Source organism: Pristiophorus japonicus, chromosome 3, assembly GCF_044704955.1.
Source record: "Pristiophorus japonicus isolate sPriJap1 chromosome 3, sPriJap1.hap1, whole genome shotgun sequence".
NCBI classification, from domain to species: domain Eukaryota; kingdom Metazoa; phylum Chordata; class Chondrichthyes; family Pristiophoridae; genus Pristiophorus; species Pristiophorus japonicus.
This window is the reverse complement of record NC_091979.1, coordinates 170,010,720-170,024,896: the sequence shown is the minus strand read 5'-3', so window position 1 is coordinate 170,024,896 and position 14,177 is coordinate 170,010,720. Positions and strand designations below refer to the sequence as shown.

The 14,177-nt window shown below is 49.4% G+C and overlaps 1 protein-coding gene across 1 annotated transcript in view; it reads right to left on the bottom strand.

Moving 5' to 3' along the window:
• The window catches only part of LOC139260008 (dynein regulatory complex protein 11-like), a 474,078-nt gene that overhangs the window by 428,329 nt on the left and 31,572 nt on the right, over positions 1-14,177 (bottom strand). Inside the window, exon 3 of the mRNA XM_070876052.1 lies at positions 11,971-12,087. Within this exon, the coding sequence (XP_070732153.1) occupies positions 11,971-12,087 (117 nt within the window). The remainder of the gene's footprint in view (positions 1-11,970; positions 12,088-14,177) is intronic.

The window sequence follows — 14,177 nt, the reverse complement described above, 5'->3', positions numbered from 1 at the left end:
ACCCCTGTGAGCGAGTGGGGTCTCGTGCGGTAGCTGAGCAGTACTTGGGACAGGTGGGTTTGGAGTAAGCCTTCTGTAACTCGTTTAAGGCTCTGTTTGATGGTTTGTACTGCCCGCTCGACCTGCCCATTGGAGGCTGGTTTAAACGGGGCCAAGGTGACATGTTTGATCCCATTGCGGGTCATGAATTCTTTAAATTCGGCACTGGTGAAACATGGCCCGTTGTCACTGACCAGTATGTCAGGCAGGCCGTGGGTGGCAAACATGGCCCTCAGGATTTCAATGGTGGCTTCCCGACATTATTTCACATTCAATCCATTTAGAAAAAGCATCCACTACCACCAGGAACATTTTACCGAGAAATGGGCCCGCATAGTCGACATGGATCCTCGACCATGGTCTGGAGGGCCAGGACCACAAACTTAGTGGTGCCTCTCTGGGCGCGTTGCTCAACTGAGCACTTACGGTGCATTGCCGTACACAGGACTCTAAGTCAGAGTCGATACCGGACCACCACAAGTGGGATCTGGCTATCGCTTTCATCAGTACTATACCCGGGTGTGTGCTGTGGAGATCCGAGATAAACGTCTCCCTGCCCTTTTTTGGTAGCACTACGCGGTTACCCCACAACAGGCAGTCTGCCTGAATGGACAGCTCGTCCTTTCGCCACTGGAACGGCTTGATTGGCTCTTGCATTTCAACGGCGATGCTGGCCCAGCTCCCATGCAGTACACAGTTTTTTTTTACTAGGGACAGCAGAGGATCTTGGCTGGTCCAAGTCCTAATCTGGCGGGCCAAGACAGGTAATTTATCATTTTCAAACGCTTCCATGACCATCAACAAGTCTGCGGGCTGCGCCACCATCAATAAGTTTGCAGGCTGCGCCATTTCTACCCCCGTGGTGGGCAATGATAGCCGATTGAGAGTATCCGCACAGTTCTCTGTGGCGGATGGTATAGTTATACGCTGATAGAGCGAGTGCCCACCTTTGTATGCGGGCTGAGGCATTCGTATTTATCCCCTTGTTTTCAGCGAACAGGGATATGAGGGGCTTGTGATCGGTTTCCAGCTCAAATTTGAGGCCTAGAGGTTTTGGTCAGTAATACCCCGCTCCAGTATCAGGCAGAGATGCGGAGCAATTTAGATGCTTTCGCCACCCACAAGCACGACTGCGGATGGGTGACTGGGGTAGAGGTTAGAGTCTCTAGGCCCCAGAAACAGTATAGTTTTCTCAGGGAAGCAGAGGCAGATTGGGTTTCCTGGTAAAACTAGGTGTGTTGAGGCAGATTGCCACCCATGTGAACTCTCCCCTTTGGCCGGTCAAGAAACTCGATAGGTCATGGAGAGCCACGGTGGACTATCGGGTCCTCAACAATAATATCCTAGCCTGTGCACCCATAGTCGCGGCTGTAGCGGACCTAATTGAAAATATTCCAGCACCGCAACCACATTCTCGGTGCTGGATATTTCAAATGGGTTCTCATCAAATCCACTTTGACAGGAAGACCAGTATAAGTTCGCCTTTATATTTAAGTATCAACAGTATACTTGGACGTGTCTTCCCTCGGGGTTTCATATCAGCCCCTCCATCTTTCACCAGAGCATGGCTAATGCTCTGAAGGATTTTAGCCAGCCACAGCAGATCGTTCAGTATGTGGACGATATTCTCCTGTTCTCTAGTGATAGAGAGGAGCACAGCCCACTGCTGAGTGACCTGCTGAAGTTACTCAGGGATGCAGGTTTCAAAGTCAACCCAAAGGCGGCTCAGGTCAGTCAGATGGAAGTAAAATTTCTCGGGCTGAGCGTCCGAGCAGGTGAAAGGGCGATCGATGATGCCCGACGAAAGGCAGTACAGGAGCTCCCAGCCCCCAAGACGATGTCAGGTCTTTTCTGGGGCTCACAGGGTACTGCCGGGATTTCATCGAGGGATATTCAGCCACAGCAGCCCCTTTACTTTGGCTCCTCTGCAAGGGAGTCGAGTGGGAGTGGGATTCCAACTCCCAGGCTGCATTCACCCAGCTGAAAAGGGGCCTGCATTGGGTGCGATTAATCAGGGGGAAGAGTTCTCTTGAAGTAACAGCCAGCGGAGACAGCTTGAGCTCGGTGTTTCTCCAGGAGCGACCCATGGTGTACTCCTCCAGGGTGCTCAGAGATGTGGAGAGAGGATATTCCAATTGCAAAAGGCACCTTTTAGCCATGCATTGGGCCGTGAAGCACTCGCAGCTCTTCATGGGATCTTCCTCCTAACGCATCACACGCCAACCCAGATGCTTTTGGATAGGCGGATTCAGAACAGAACAGTGCATTGCTCGCTGGACCCTACTGCTCTCGCAGCTTAATCTCAGAGTGCAGGGGTTGATTGAGCCGAAACTTGCAGGAAGCATGTTGTACCCTGGGCGGTGCATACATGCATGGTGGAAGGGGTATGGGACGTGGAGGAGGGACTCAGGGCTGGGATACACACTTCGTGGATGGTTCCAGTACCATGTCCAACGGGGAGCAGCTCACAGGTTGCGGGATTTATGACCCAACTGCTCAGGTACAGAAGGTCATAAAATTCCCCAGCACCATGAGCACTTAGCATGCTGAACTGGTGACCGTGGCCATTGTGGTGACTTACCCCGAAGAGTTTCCCCCTCCATGTACCATTTGCTCCGATTCAATGTTTATGTGTAACTCTTGCACTGAATATTTGGCAATCTGGGCAAGGCGAGGATTTAAATCCGCCAATGGGAGACCCCTGGCCACAGCATGGTTGCTCCACAAAATCTTAGAGGCCACTAAGAATAGAGGGGATTATTACATGCACAAGGTAGAACCCCGTGGGGAGGGGAACCAGAGGTCAGTCGAATTAGCAAAGAAGGGAGCTAGAGAGGGAATCCTGTGGGATCCGGGGAAAGCGGCCCCAGTAACAGCCATCCGAGACAGGGGAGGCACAACAGGGATCGCTCTAGCCCCGGACCTTAAACTGGCACAGGACCCCATTCTCAAGGCCGTCCTACTAGATGGGGAAAGGGGGAGGTAATAGAAGGTGCCTGTGGCGCTACTGACATCAACAGTAATGACAGGATGTTGTTTAAGGGGGACCGGTGGGTGGTCCCAGTACAGCATCGGGAGGACTTTCTCCAGCTAGCTCACGGGGACACCTGGGACCAGAGACCACTTGACAGCGGGTAGAAGAGGCAGGGTGTTGGTCGCAGCTGAGGGAGGATGGAAGGGGTTTCTGCACACATTGTTTAGTGTGTACAGCTAACAATCCTGCCCCTCAGCGCAGGAAAGCTACTTTAGGACACACCAGGAGGGTAGAGGGACCATGGCGATCGGTGCAGATTGATCTTATTGGGCCCCTACCCACCACAAAATCCGGGAATAAGTACTGCTTGGTCCTTGTGGATGTGTTCTCCAAGTGGGTGGAAGCTTTTCCTTGCCGGGCAGCTACAGACCTGGCCACTGCTCGCATACTGGTCAAGGTAATGTTCTCAAGGTGGGGGCTGCTCCAGGTGGTGGAATCTGACCAGGGGAGCCATTTTAGGGGGCAGGTCATGCAGACGTCCCTTAAGCTCTTGGAGATAGAAGGAAAGTGGCATGTGGCTCACAACCCCCCCAGTCATCAGGGATTGTGGAGCGCATGAACCGGACCCTGAAGGAACGGTTGAGGAAGGAGGTGGGCCAGTTTCCAAAATCATGGGACGAGGTCCTGCCTCTGATCCACATGGTTGTCCGGGACAGCCCTTCCAGGAGCACAGGATAGTCCCATACGAGGTAATGACCGGGTGGACCATGCGTACCCCAACCCACGTGTTGGCACCGGTCCTCACCGAGTCTCAGCTCCAGGTCGTCGGCCGGGATAAGTTCGTTCAGAACTTGTACACGACCTTAAAACAGGTCTACAGGTGGGCAGCCCAAAACTTGGGGATACAACATCATCAGAACAAGTTATTGTTAGAGCCTCAGCACACACACGAGTGGGAGATAGGGGATCAGGTCATGGTCTGTAACTATGCTCGGGTAGGTACATGGTACCATACATGATTGTGGACAAAGCCAGTCCTATAGTCTATGCCATAAAACTCCCTAGGCGCATGAAGTGGTTCCACATTAATCAGTGCAAGCTGTTTAAGCCCGAGGAGGGAACCACGAGGGCTGTCACAAGGATACTATTATTATCATGATTGAGATGAGTCTCCCTCCCTGGATGTGGGATGAGGATGACCCACTACCAGACGATCCGGTAGCAGGGGTAGTAAGAAGGGGCAGTCGAGCCCGACGGCCAAGGGAGCCGTGGACGCCACCTTACTCACCCCCAGTCAGCCACAAGAGGCCCCGGACGTAGGTCGTGGGGTTCTCGAGGGCTGGGGCCAGCAGGCCCAGCTTTGTACATTTTCCATTAAGGTTGTGTTTGCGGGTATTTTGTTTGTTGTATGTTTTGTTTTGTTAACCTTTGGATCTCTGGAGGAGAAATAACCTCTCACAAGGCAGAATTGTTTGGTTGGTTGTTGTGCAGGTTTTTTTAAGGGAAGGAAGAAAGATGAACATGTTCTCAGTGACAGTACTTGTGAGAATCTTCAGGCTATGCAACATGGAGAGAGGGGACACAGAGGAATCCTTCCTCTACGGGTGCACAGGAGGGAAAGACCCACCGTGGCGCAAGGGGGTAGGAATGGGGTTACTGATGGTATGGCGGCCTATTTCCACGAGGGAAGATGGCTGGGGTCCAATTCCACGCAGTACTCCAGCAGCAAGAGTTTCTCGTATGGCAAAGCTTCTATACCGTGCCCCAAGCTGCAAGTCATGGCCATACGGGTTGGGGTAACCAAGGGGAGATGCGTATACTTGCGGTATGAGGGACACATACCCCTGGGATGGTGGTGGTGGCTCAGGAAATTGAGCCAAGATAAGGGCAATCGATTCGCGGACTGGGAACGGCTGGGGAACGATGTGTACCGTCAGATTATGGGGATGAAGGGGAGCATTGAAGTGTGCTGACACAAATGGTGGAACGAAAAGGAAGGAATTTACATGTGTATGTGGGGGTCTGAACGGGTCTGTCCGACGGGCGCGTCGGTCACGTTTTCACGACGGTGGCAAGACTCTAGGACTGGGATCAGTTGGGAACAGAGTATGGACTCCTGTATGATTCCAGATCATCCAGATACCGTAAATTGCACGGAGTTGCTAGCACTCGAGGTAGAGCCCCTTCCCACAGCCCCACCGGTACAGGAGACGGAGGTTAGATGCCCCACCACAACCCCTGGGCCTAGAAATGGTTTAGTATTAGTCCCCACCCTTAAGGTCTTATACCACGATGTACACTACTCGGTCGCCTCAGTGATTTTAAACTTGACCCAGATACAAATGCCACGGTGGTATCTGACAGAAACAGAGCGCTTGTATGAAGTACTGCTCAAGGAAATATTTAGAAAGTTTTATGAATTGAGTTATGGTGGCGTGGATCGGGATGGTTTATACGATGTACATTGCGGGGGTTCGGGGAGGTATAAGAGAGGGCTGGTGAATGATGCGGCAATGGCCTTCAGCACTGGCACATCCTTTATTAACAGTATGGACGATGCTCAGTTGCAAATGCAGGTAAATACCTTAAGGGGCCGACTGCGAAAGATACTGGGAGAGGGTAACGCCATAGCGGGATCGGAGTTGCGGGAAGACCAGGCCATGACCATTCACCTGAAGGAGGTCATAGCAGAGCTGGAGGCCCACGCTCAGACTATCGACAGTCTGATTCATGAAGATCGAAATGCCTCAGGCGGCACGAAATGATGCGAGTGTGTTGCACGGTGCTTGGTTGGTGAAATGAAGGATGCAGTAATTTGGAGGACCTTCAGCAAGGTCATGTTCCTTCATGGGTCAGCAACAGGCACCTCACCGCGCTCAGCCGGTACAAGGGGTCGATGAGCCCGTGCTAACTCAGACTGGCCTCAGAGGCGTACCTGGTCCCGGTTGATTGTGGCCAGTCGAATTTTACTGTGATGGGGATTGTGCTTAGGATGCCGGTGATGAGCAGTTTACCGCAGTCAGCTTCGGTATACCAGGTGCAAAATACTGGGGTGATAAGGGATGGAATACCCGTGCGGCACCATGGGGCTCTGCCATTCTTTATTAAATGGGGGTCCACTATAGCAGGCACAGACGTCAACAGGTGCCAACACCGGGGAGCACACATTATACTCGGTCCTCAGAGATTACATTCGTTCAACCGACCAGCGTGTGGGTTTGAATCAGAGGGTGCGGAGGCCATTAATTGTACAATGGAGGTGATGACCTAGGGCCATGTTCCACCTCAGGTGGCGTATACAGGCAGGAGGGCATGCTGTATCAAGACCAGCGTGATTCAGTACAGGGTCATCAACGAGACCTGGTGTCTAGTTCCTGATCCAATTTTCTGCTTTAAACCCCACACAGAAATTCAGTTTGCTCAGGAACGGATTTTCCCCATCACAGAGCCCTCCACGGTGCATTCCGTAAATTATTCCACAACTAATTTATACGAATATGTAACTCAGTTCGGGTATGACATTCCACCTCTGCCCAAACATCTCACAAAGCTGCTGAAGGAGGTGGAATTGTCACAGAAGCACTTTTATACTTTGGAACAGTATAACGGAGAGAGCGAGAAGGAGATCACTCAGCTGGTGTCTCCCCCATGGTGGGATGTTGGGCTCAGCATAGAAATCCCACCGTGGATTCGAGTAGTCTCTCACGTTTTGGTGATTGTACAGTGCGTTATAACTTTGTATTTGCTTTACGTGGCCTGCAGGCAACGAGGGAAGGCAGTTCGAGATCGGTGGCTGAGATTGCTGCATTATCAGCCCTGGGCTTCACACGCTGCTTCACCATTGCTCTAAATGTGTTGTACAATGTACTGGCAGATGTATGCGTTTTCAGGTAGCCAGTGGGGCTGACCCAGTCTGTTGTATATGTTGCATCAGGTGTGGTGTGCGGGTTGTAATGCGTTTACAGGAATGTACAAGGGTGCCCGAAGCCTGGTCGTCTAGTGTAATTAAAATTGGCGCCTTATGTTCATTTCTGAGAAATGCTGTGGGGAAAAACGACTTACTTTTTCCCTTGTATTGTTCTGAATTACTCGGAGACAGGCTTTTCTGCCTTCACCTTGTAACGAGTTTTGAAGATTTGGGGACATTGGACCTTCAGGGAACTGTTTCGTTGTCCAAGTTTTGGGAACGGTTTGTTTTAGTTTAGGAAACTCCCGGGAAGATAGTTATGGTTTGGTCAGGAGGCATACTGAGGTCTCCATACACACACCGGTTGCGTGATAATTCTGCCGTAGGTTTGGCGGTGTTATCATCACAGGAGTGTAGGATTTAGCCGATGCCAACATCAGTGTGTGTATGGGCCGGAAGGATTTTTGGACTTTAAAAATGGATCTGTACCCTTTTAAAATGGAGATGCACATGGGCTGCGTTTCAAAATGGAGCTGCCTGTCTTTTGGGTTGCCATGGGACCAGTCTAACGCTGACATCATGAAAGGCAGAGGTCTTTGCATTTTGAACTTTGAGATTTGTGGAAAAACACTTTTTGTCCATGGAGTCAGTATGTCTGGTTGGACAATGAAGTTTGCAGGCCAAATGGAGCACCTCTGGACTCTTTCAATGAAGGAGCAGTCAAGAACTCAACAAACAGTTAGCACTTCGAGAACTGCTCATTTAGAGAAATGGCCTACCTTTGTTTTCATCGAGGTGACCAATCCTGGGCAGAGACATCACCAGGAAGACCAACTAGCATCTCTGCGACCATGGTAACCAGGAATTACCTAGCCAGTTTTGAGTATTATACAGGGTATAAAGATGTTGAACTTTGGGGGAATTCAGTGGCTTACTTTTTCTCCAGCATCTGGAACGGGGTTCTCCACGTGGCTACATGTCCGTCAAATCTCCAGGAACGCCCGAAGTGAGTGCTTCGCCGCACCGCCTGAACGTAACTCTCTAGGCCTCATCGCATGCCTCTGTTAGGCACGGTTTTGTCTTCAGAGAGTCGAACGGACCCGGGACGTGCGAATTAACGACAAGAGCTGGTAATTATATCCAGCATAAACCTCTGGAAATCCCGAAGACCGCCAGCATGTTTGACTGCTGTGGAACTGCAAGTGTCCAAGATGCAGGCTAACACGTGTGTGTGTGAGGAGGTTTCCAAGTGTGGGTTCTGACCAAACCGGGAGAGGGGTTTAGTTAGAAAGGTTTCCATTATCTAGGCTTAGATTCTGGGAAGGGGTTGGTTCGGTGTAACTGACAGGGTGGGTATTTAGTCTCAGGTTTTAAGGTGGGGCCACAATCACCTACTCTTTAAGCCGTAAGCGAGAGGGGTAAGGATTGTCGTTTTGAGAGTGTAATAAAAGGAATCGATCTTTGACCAACCTGAATCGTTTAGTTTTGTCTAGAGTCAATTATAATCTATGCATAGTAACTCCTTGTGTCCGAACTTGGGGGTTTTAAAGCATGGGTCGACTCACGGGGCACACAAAACACCCTAGGGTTCGGGTTGTTTCCATTTGGACGGCAGGAGCTTTTGCCAACAGTTCCTGCCAAGCGCGTCGATGAGCGGGTAATCCCAGAGAGAGAGAGAGAGAGAGAGAGAGAGACCAAGGTCAGATAGGTCTTCTCCTATGTCCGATGCGCAGAGTCCCCAGATGGATTACTATGTAACCCGTGAGCGGATGCCACCGGGTTGGTCTTCCAAATTATGCCACGAACCACAAGCTCCACATCCACCAAGTTCGGACACAAGGAGAATAAATTATAATCGACTCAGGTGAAACGGTTTAGGTCGGTCAAAGATCGACTCCTTTTATTTCACTCATAAAATGACAACTCCGACCCCTCTCGCGCCTTCTAACTAAACCCCTCTCCCGGTATGGTACACACACACACACACACACACACAACCCCCGCCCCCCCCGCGTCTTGGACACTTGGTGCCTTAGCAGCCAAACACGCTGGCGGTCTTGGGGATTTCCAGAGGTTTATGCTGGATATAATTACCAGCCTTTGTCGTTGATTCACACGGTCCCGGGTCCGTTCGACTCTGAAGACAGAACACCGTGCCTAACAGAGGCATGTGATGAGGCCTCGAGAGTTATGTACAGGTGGTCTGGCGAGGCACTCACTTCGGGAGTTCCTGGATGCGTAGCCACGCAAGGAACCCCGTTGCAGATGGTAGAGAAAATGTAAACCACTGAATCCCCCAAAGTTCAGCATCTCGAATGCTAACTGTTTGTTGAGTTCTTGACTGCTCCTTCATTAAAAAAAAAAGAGTCCAGAGGTGTTACATTTGGCCTGCAAACCTCATTGCCCATCCAGACATACTGGCTCCATGGACAAAGGGTCTTTTTCCACAAATCACGCAAATTTGGAAATGCAAAGGCCTCTGCCTTTCATGATGTCAGCATTGAGACTGGTCCCATGGCAACCCAAAAGAAAGACAACTCCATTTTGAAATGCAGCCCATGTGCATCTACATTTTAAAAGGGTACAGATCCATTTTAAAAGTCCAAAAGTCCTTCTGGCCCATAAACATGCTGATGTTGGCACCGGCCAAATCCTACAGCTCTTCCTCCACTTTGGGTGGTCTTGGGTCAGGATTCCCAGGTGCCAGTGGGGATGTTGCACTTTATCAGGGAGGCTTTGAGGGTGTCCTTGAAACATTTCCTCTGCCCACCTGGGGCTCGCTTGCCGCGTCGGACCTCCGAGTAGAGCGCTTGCTTAGGGAGTCTCGTGTAGGGCATGCGGATGATGTGGCCCGCCAACAGAGCTGGTCGAGCATGGTCAATGCTTCAATGCTGGGGATGTTGGCCTGAGCAAGAACACAGACGTTGGTGTGTCTATCCTCCAAGTGGATTTGCAGGATTTTGCGGAGGCAGCGCTGGTAGTACTTTTCCAGCACTTTGAGATGTCTGCTGTATATAGTCCACGTCTCTGAACCATATAGGAAGGCGGGCATCACTACTACCCTTATAGACCATAAGCTTGATACCACATTTGAGGTCCTGGTCTTCAAACTTTCTCTTCCTCAGGTGACTGAAGGCTGCGTTGGCACACTGGAAGCATTTAGGGTTAGGGTTAGGACCTCGTCATCGATGTCTTCCCTTGCTGATAGTAGGCTCCCGAGGTATTGAAAATGGTCCCATGTTATCCAAGGCCGCGCCGTGAATTTTGATGACCAGGGGGCAGTGCTGTGTGGCGGGGTCAGGTTGGTGGAGGACATTTGTCTTATGGATGTTTAGTGTAAGGCCCATGATTCCGTACGCCTCGGTGAAGGTGTTGACAATGGCTTGCTTGAAAAGTGAAACTGAGCAGAGTGAAATCCATCAAAGTCAGTGCTTAGGACGATCTGTCACATTTGGAAGTTTGCAAGTCTTCCTGTGGAATTACATGCCATTCTCACAAGAAGATATTGACTGACAAACACCCAAACACAAGTGGTGTACTTGGAGTCACAATTGCTTCTTTTGTAAAACTATTAATTGTTGGACCCAATCCATTCAAATCATTATATAAGGAAATTACTTTTATGAAAGTAATGACTGCCATTAAAATAATGAGAGTGCATGTAACTAATGTGACTATTAAATGTAGATTACCTTCTGATTGAATGAAGCATACAGTTGACTCCATATAAAACATCAGGGTACCAAACTACTTCTTATTCACTTCCTTTAGACAGAACTCCTGATCTAACAATAACAATTTAAGGCCAAAATCCTCATCAAGCATAAACAGCTTCCCATTACCAGAGTTTAATCTTCAACAAAATTAAGCTATCCAATGCATTCCAAGAAACTAGTACACATTAGAAGTATAATCATATCTATGTAAAACATATGTTTTTTTGTTTAGTGGCATTGCTGAAGGAATTGACTGTGGTATAAAGCTTTTCAGATTCTTTTTAAAATATTTGATGTTGATGCAGGTTGGGCCAACATTTTTATTAAATCCAGATAGATCAAGATAATTTGCAAACTATAAGGGTAATTTTTCCTCCACACTCCTCCTGGCCTAGAGGTTTGCTGGACTGAAATATGGGTTGCCGAATTGGCCCTGTATTGTCATAGCCCAATCCTTTATCCGCACACCCATCGAACGAGGCTCCCCACTGGGGCACAGCATTGCAAAATTACCCCTTATACTCAAAGTATAATCCTGTATCAAGTATAAATTGCAGTTCTGACAAAGACTCTTTACCTAAAATGTTAACCTCCCTTTTCCGACACTAATGGACCTGCTTGCATTTCAGCATTTTCTACTTTTGCTTTGGTTTTCCTGCATTGCAGAATTTTCTTTTAAACTCTACATTATATACATAAAATTGTATACATACACATAAATAAATTGCTGAGTAAAATTCAAACAACCAACACAAGAGTTGATTTTTCCAATCTGGAGGTAGTGTTGTGTAGATGAGTAGTTACATATTAATACAAAAGCAAAATACTGCAGATGCTGGAATCTGAATAAAAACAGAAAATGCTGGAAGAGTCATCAACCTGAAATGTTAACTCTGTTTTTCTCTCCACAGATGCTGCCTGACCTGCTGAGATTTCTAGCATTTTCTAGTTACATGTTAATGTATTTTCTGAATTTGTGCACCAGACACTGCAACACTACATGAGCCTTAAATCATTAACTGCAAAAACCTCCCATCACCCAGCAAGGATACTATTTTCAATTTGTCAAGTCAAGACAACCATGGCTACACTACCACCTACATTCTACCTGTAGTCTGATCCCATTTTCTATTACTGTTCTGTCAGTTACTACATGTTATCTTGAGACAGAGCAAAAGAAGTCTAGAAGGTTGAGGAAGCATGATAACTTTTTTTTAAAATCAGATTTAAACTACATCCTCAAGAGGTAAACAAATAAGATATTAAAGACAAACACACCTTCAATAATAAAGGTAATACTACACACAGGTTAATATTTCATATGTACTACTAACTTTTTCCACTTCAACCAAGTTTTGGGATAATATCCGAGCCAGAATGTTTTCTCTGTCTTTCAAAACTTTCAGTTTATCCTTCAGGAAGTATCTGGGAATAGGGATCTCTAGGTCTTCCTGTGAAAATTAATTTGAGAAAGGTCAAAGATTCTTGCATTAAGTAGCCAACAAGATGTATTATTCATTTACAGGGTATCTTTTTAGCACTTGAGAGTAATGAGAGGCTAAAGCGTTGGCCGGAAATCATAAATAATAGATACATGACATCATTCAATACAGCTGTCAAAATGGTTTTAATTATATCACTTCACTCAGTGCTATGGGCCCAAGTTTCGGGCCGCGCCGGACCTGGACGCCCATTTTCCGCGCCACAAAGTGCACCTAAAAAAAACCTTACAGATCCTGCTGATCCTCTGGAGCCGAGCGTGGCGCAGCACAAGCTGTGGGGGGCGGAGCAAGGTCCCTGCACTGAAAACAGTGCCGGGACCTCTGCACAGGTGCGCTACAGTGGGCGCACATGTGCAGTAACTCCAGGCGCCCAAAACTGTGTGGGAGGGGCCCGAAGCACGCAGCCCCGAGCCCTGGCCGAATGGCCTCACTGGCGCTGCGTGCAAAAGGCTGCCTCTCACGCCCAGCTCCTGCTTCCTCCCGACCCGACTCCTGCTTCGCCCCCCCCGGACCGGACCCGACCCCGACACCAACACCAACCCGACTCCCGCTTCTCCCCCCCCCGCCCCCCGGACTGGACCCGACCCGCGCTCCCCCACCCAACCTGACCTCCCTCACCCTCCCTCCCTCCCTCCCTCCCCCCCTCCCCCCCCACACCCCACCCCAACCCGGACTGGACTGGATCCAACCTGACCTCCCTCCCCCTGCCCCCGACACGAATTGACCAGACCTGACCTCCCTCTGCCCCCCCAGCCCCCCGTGACCCGAACCGAACCGACCCGCGCTCCCTCCCTCCCAAAACCAACCCGATGTCCCTCCTCCCACCCCCCCCCCCCGACCCGACCCGTGCTCCCGACCGCCCCCCCACCGGACTGGACCCGACCCGCGCTCCCGACCCCGGACCCGACCCGACCGAACGCCACCGACCTGTAAATCTGGTGCTGGGGACGAGCCCTGTCCGAAGTCTTGGGCCCAGCCCGTTCAGCCTCCCTCCCCGTTCTCCTTCCCCACTCCTTCTCCTTTACCCCACTTCTCCTCCTTTCCCTTCTCCCCCCTTCTCTTTCCCCTTCTCCTCTTCCCTCCCCTTCCCCTTCTCCTCTCCCCCCCCTTTTCCCCTTCTCCTCTCCCCCCCTCTTTCCCCTTCTCCTCTCCCCCCCTCTTTCCCCTTCTCCTCTCCCCCCTCTTTCCCCTTCTCCTCTCCCCTCCCATTCTCCCCCCCTCCTTTCCCCTACCTTTCCCCTTCTCCCTCCATCCCCTCCCCCTGCCCCCCTTCCCTCCCCTCTGCCTGCCTCCCTCCCTCCATCCCCTCCCCCTGCCCCCCCCTACCCTCGCTGTCAGAAACACAGACACTGACAGACAGAGAGTGAGAGACACTGACAGAGACACACTGGGGGGGGGGGGGGGGGGGGGCAACCCAGCATGCTGTTGGAGGGCTCCCGGTGCTGCAGTCGGTAAGTAGAAAATGTTTTATTTATTGATTTTTTTAAAAATTATTTCTTTTAATTTTTTTTAATTGATTTATTGGTTGATTTATTGATGTTTTTATCTTTTATTATTAATGATAGTTCTTTATTCGTAAAACTGAAGTGTTTAATGTTTGTAAACTTCCCTTTAAAACCCCCCCCCATTCCCTACGCCTGATTTGTAACCTACGCCTGATTTTCTAAAGTGTAGACAAGGTTTTTTCGAGCGTACAAAAATCTTCACTTACTCCATTCTAAGTTAATTTGGAGTAAGTTCTCACTGCCGAAACTTTGAAAACAGGCGTAAGTGGCCGGACACGTCCCCTTTTGAAAATAAAATTCTGTTCCAAAGTGAAACTGTTCAAACTGACTAGAACTGGAGCAAACTAAATGCCGAGAATTTGAATTTCTAAGATACTCCGTTCTACACCAGTTGCTCCAAAAAATCAGGAGCAACTGAGGCCAAAACTTGGGCCCATTGTCTTGAAAACAATAACTAAAATCAATTGCAAATCCATTAAAATGAATAAAATTAGCATGATGGTTTATTTTGTTCTTTTGAAACATAGAAACATA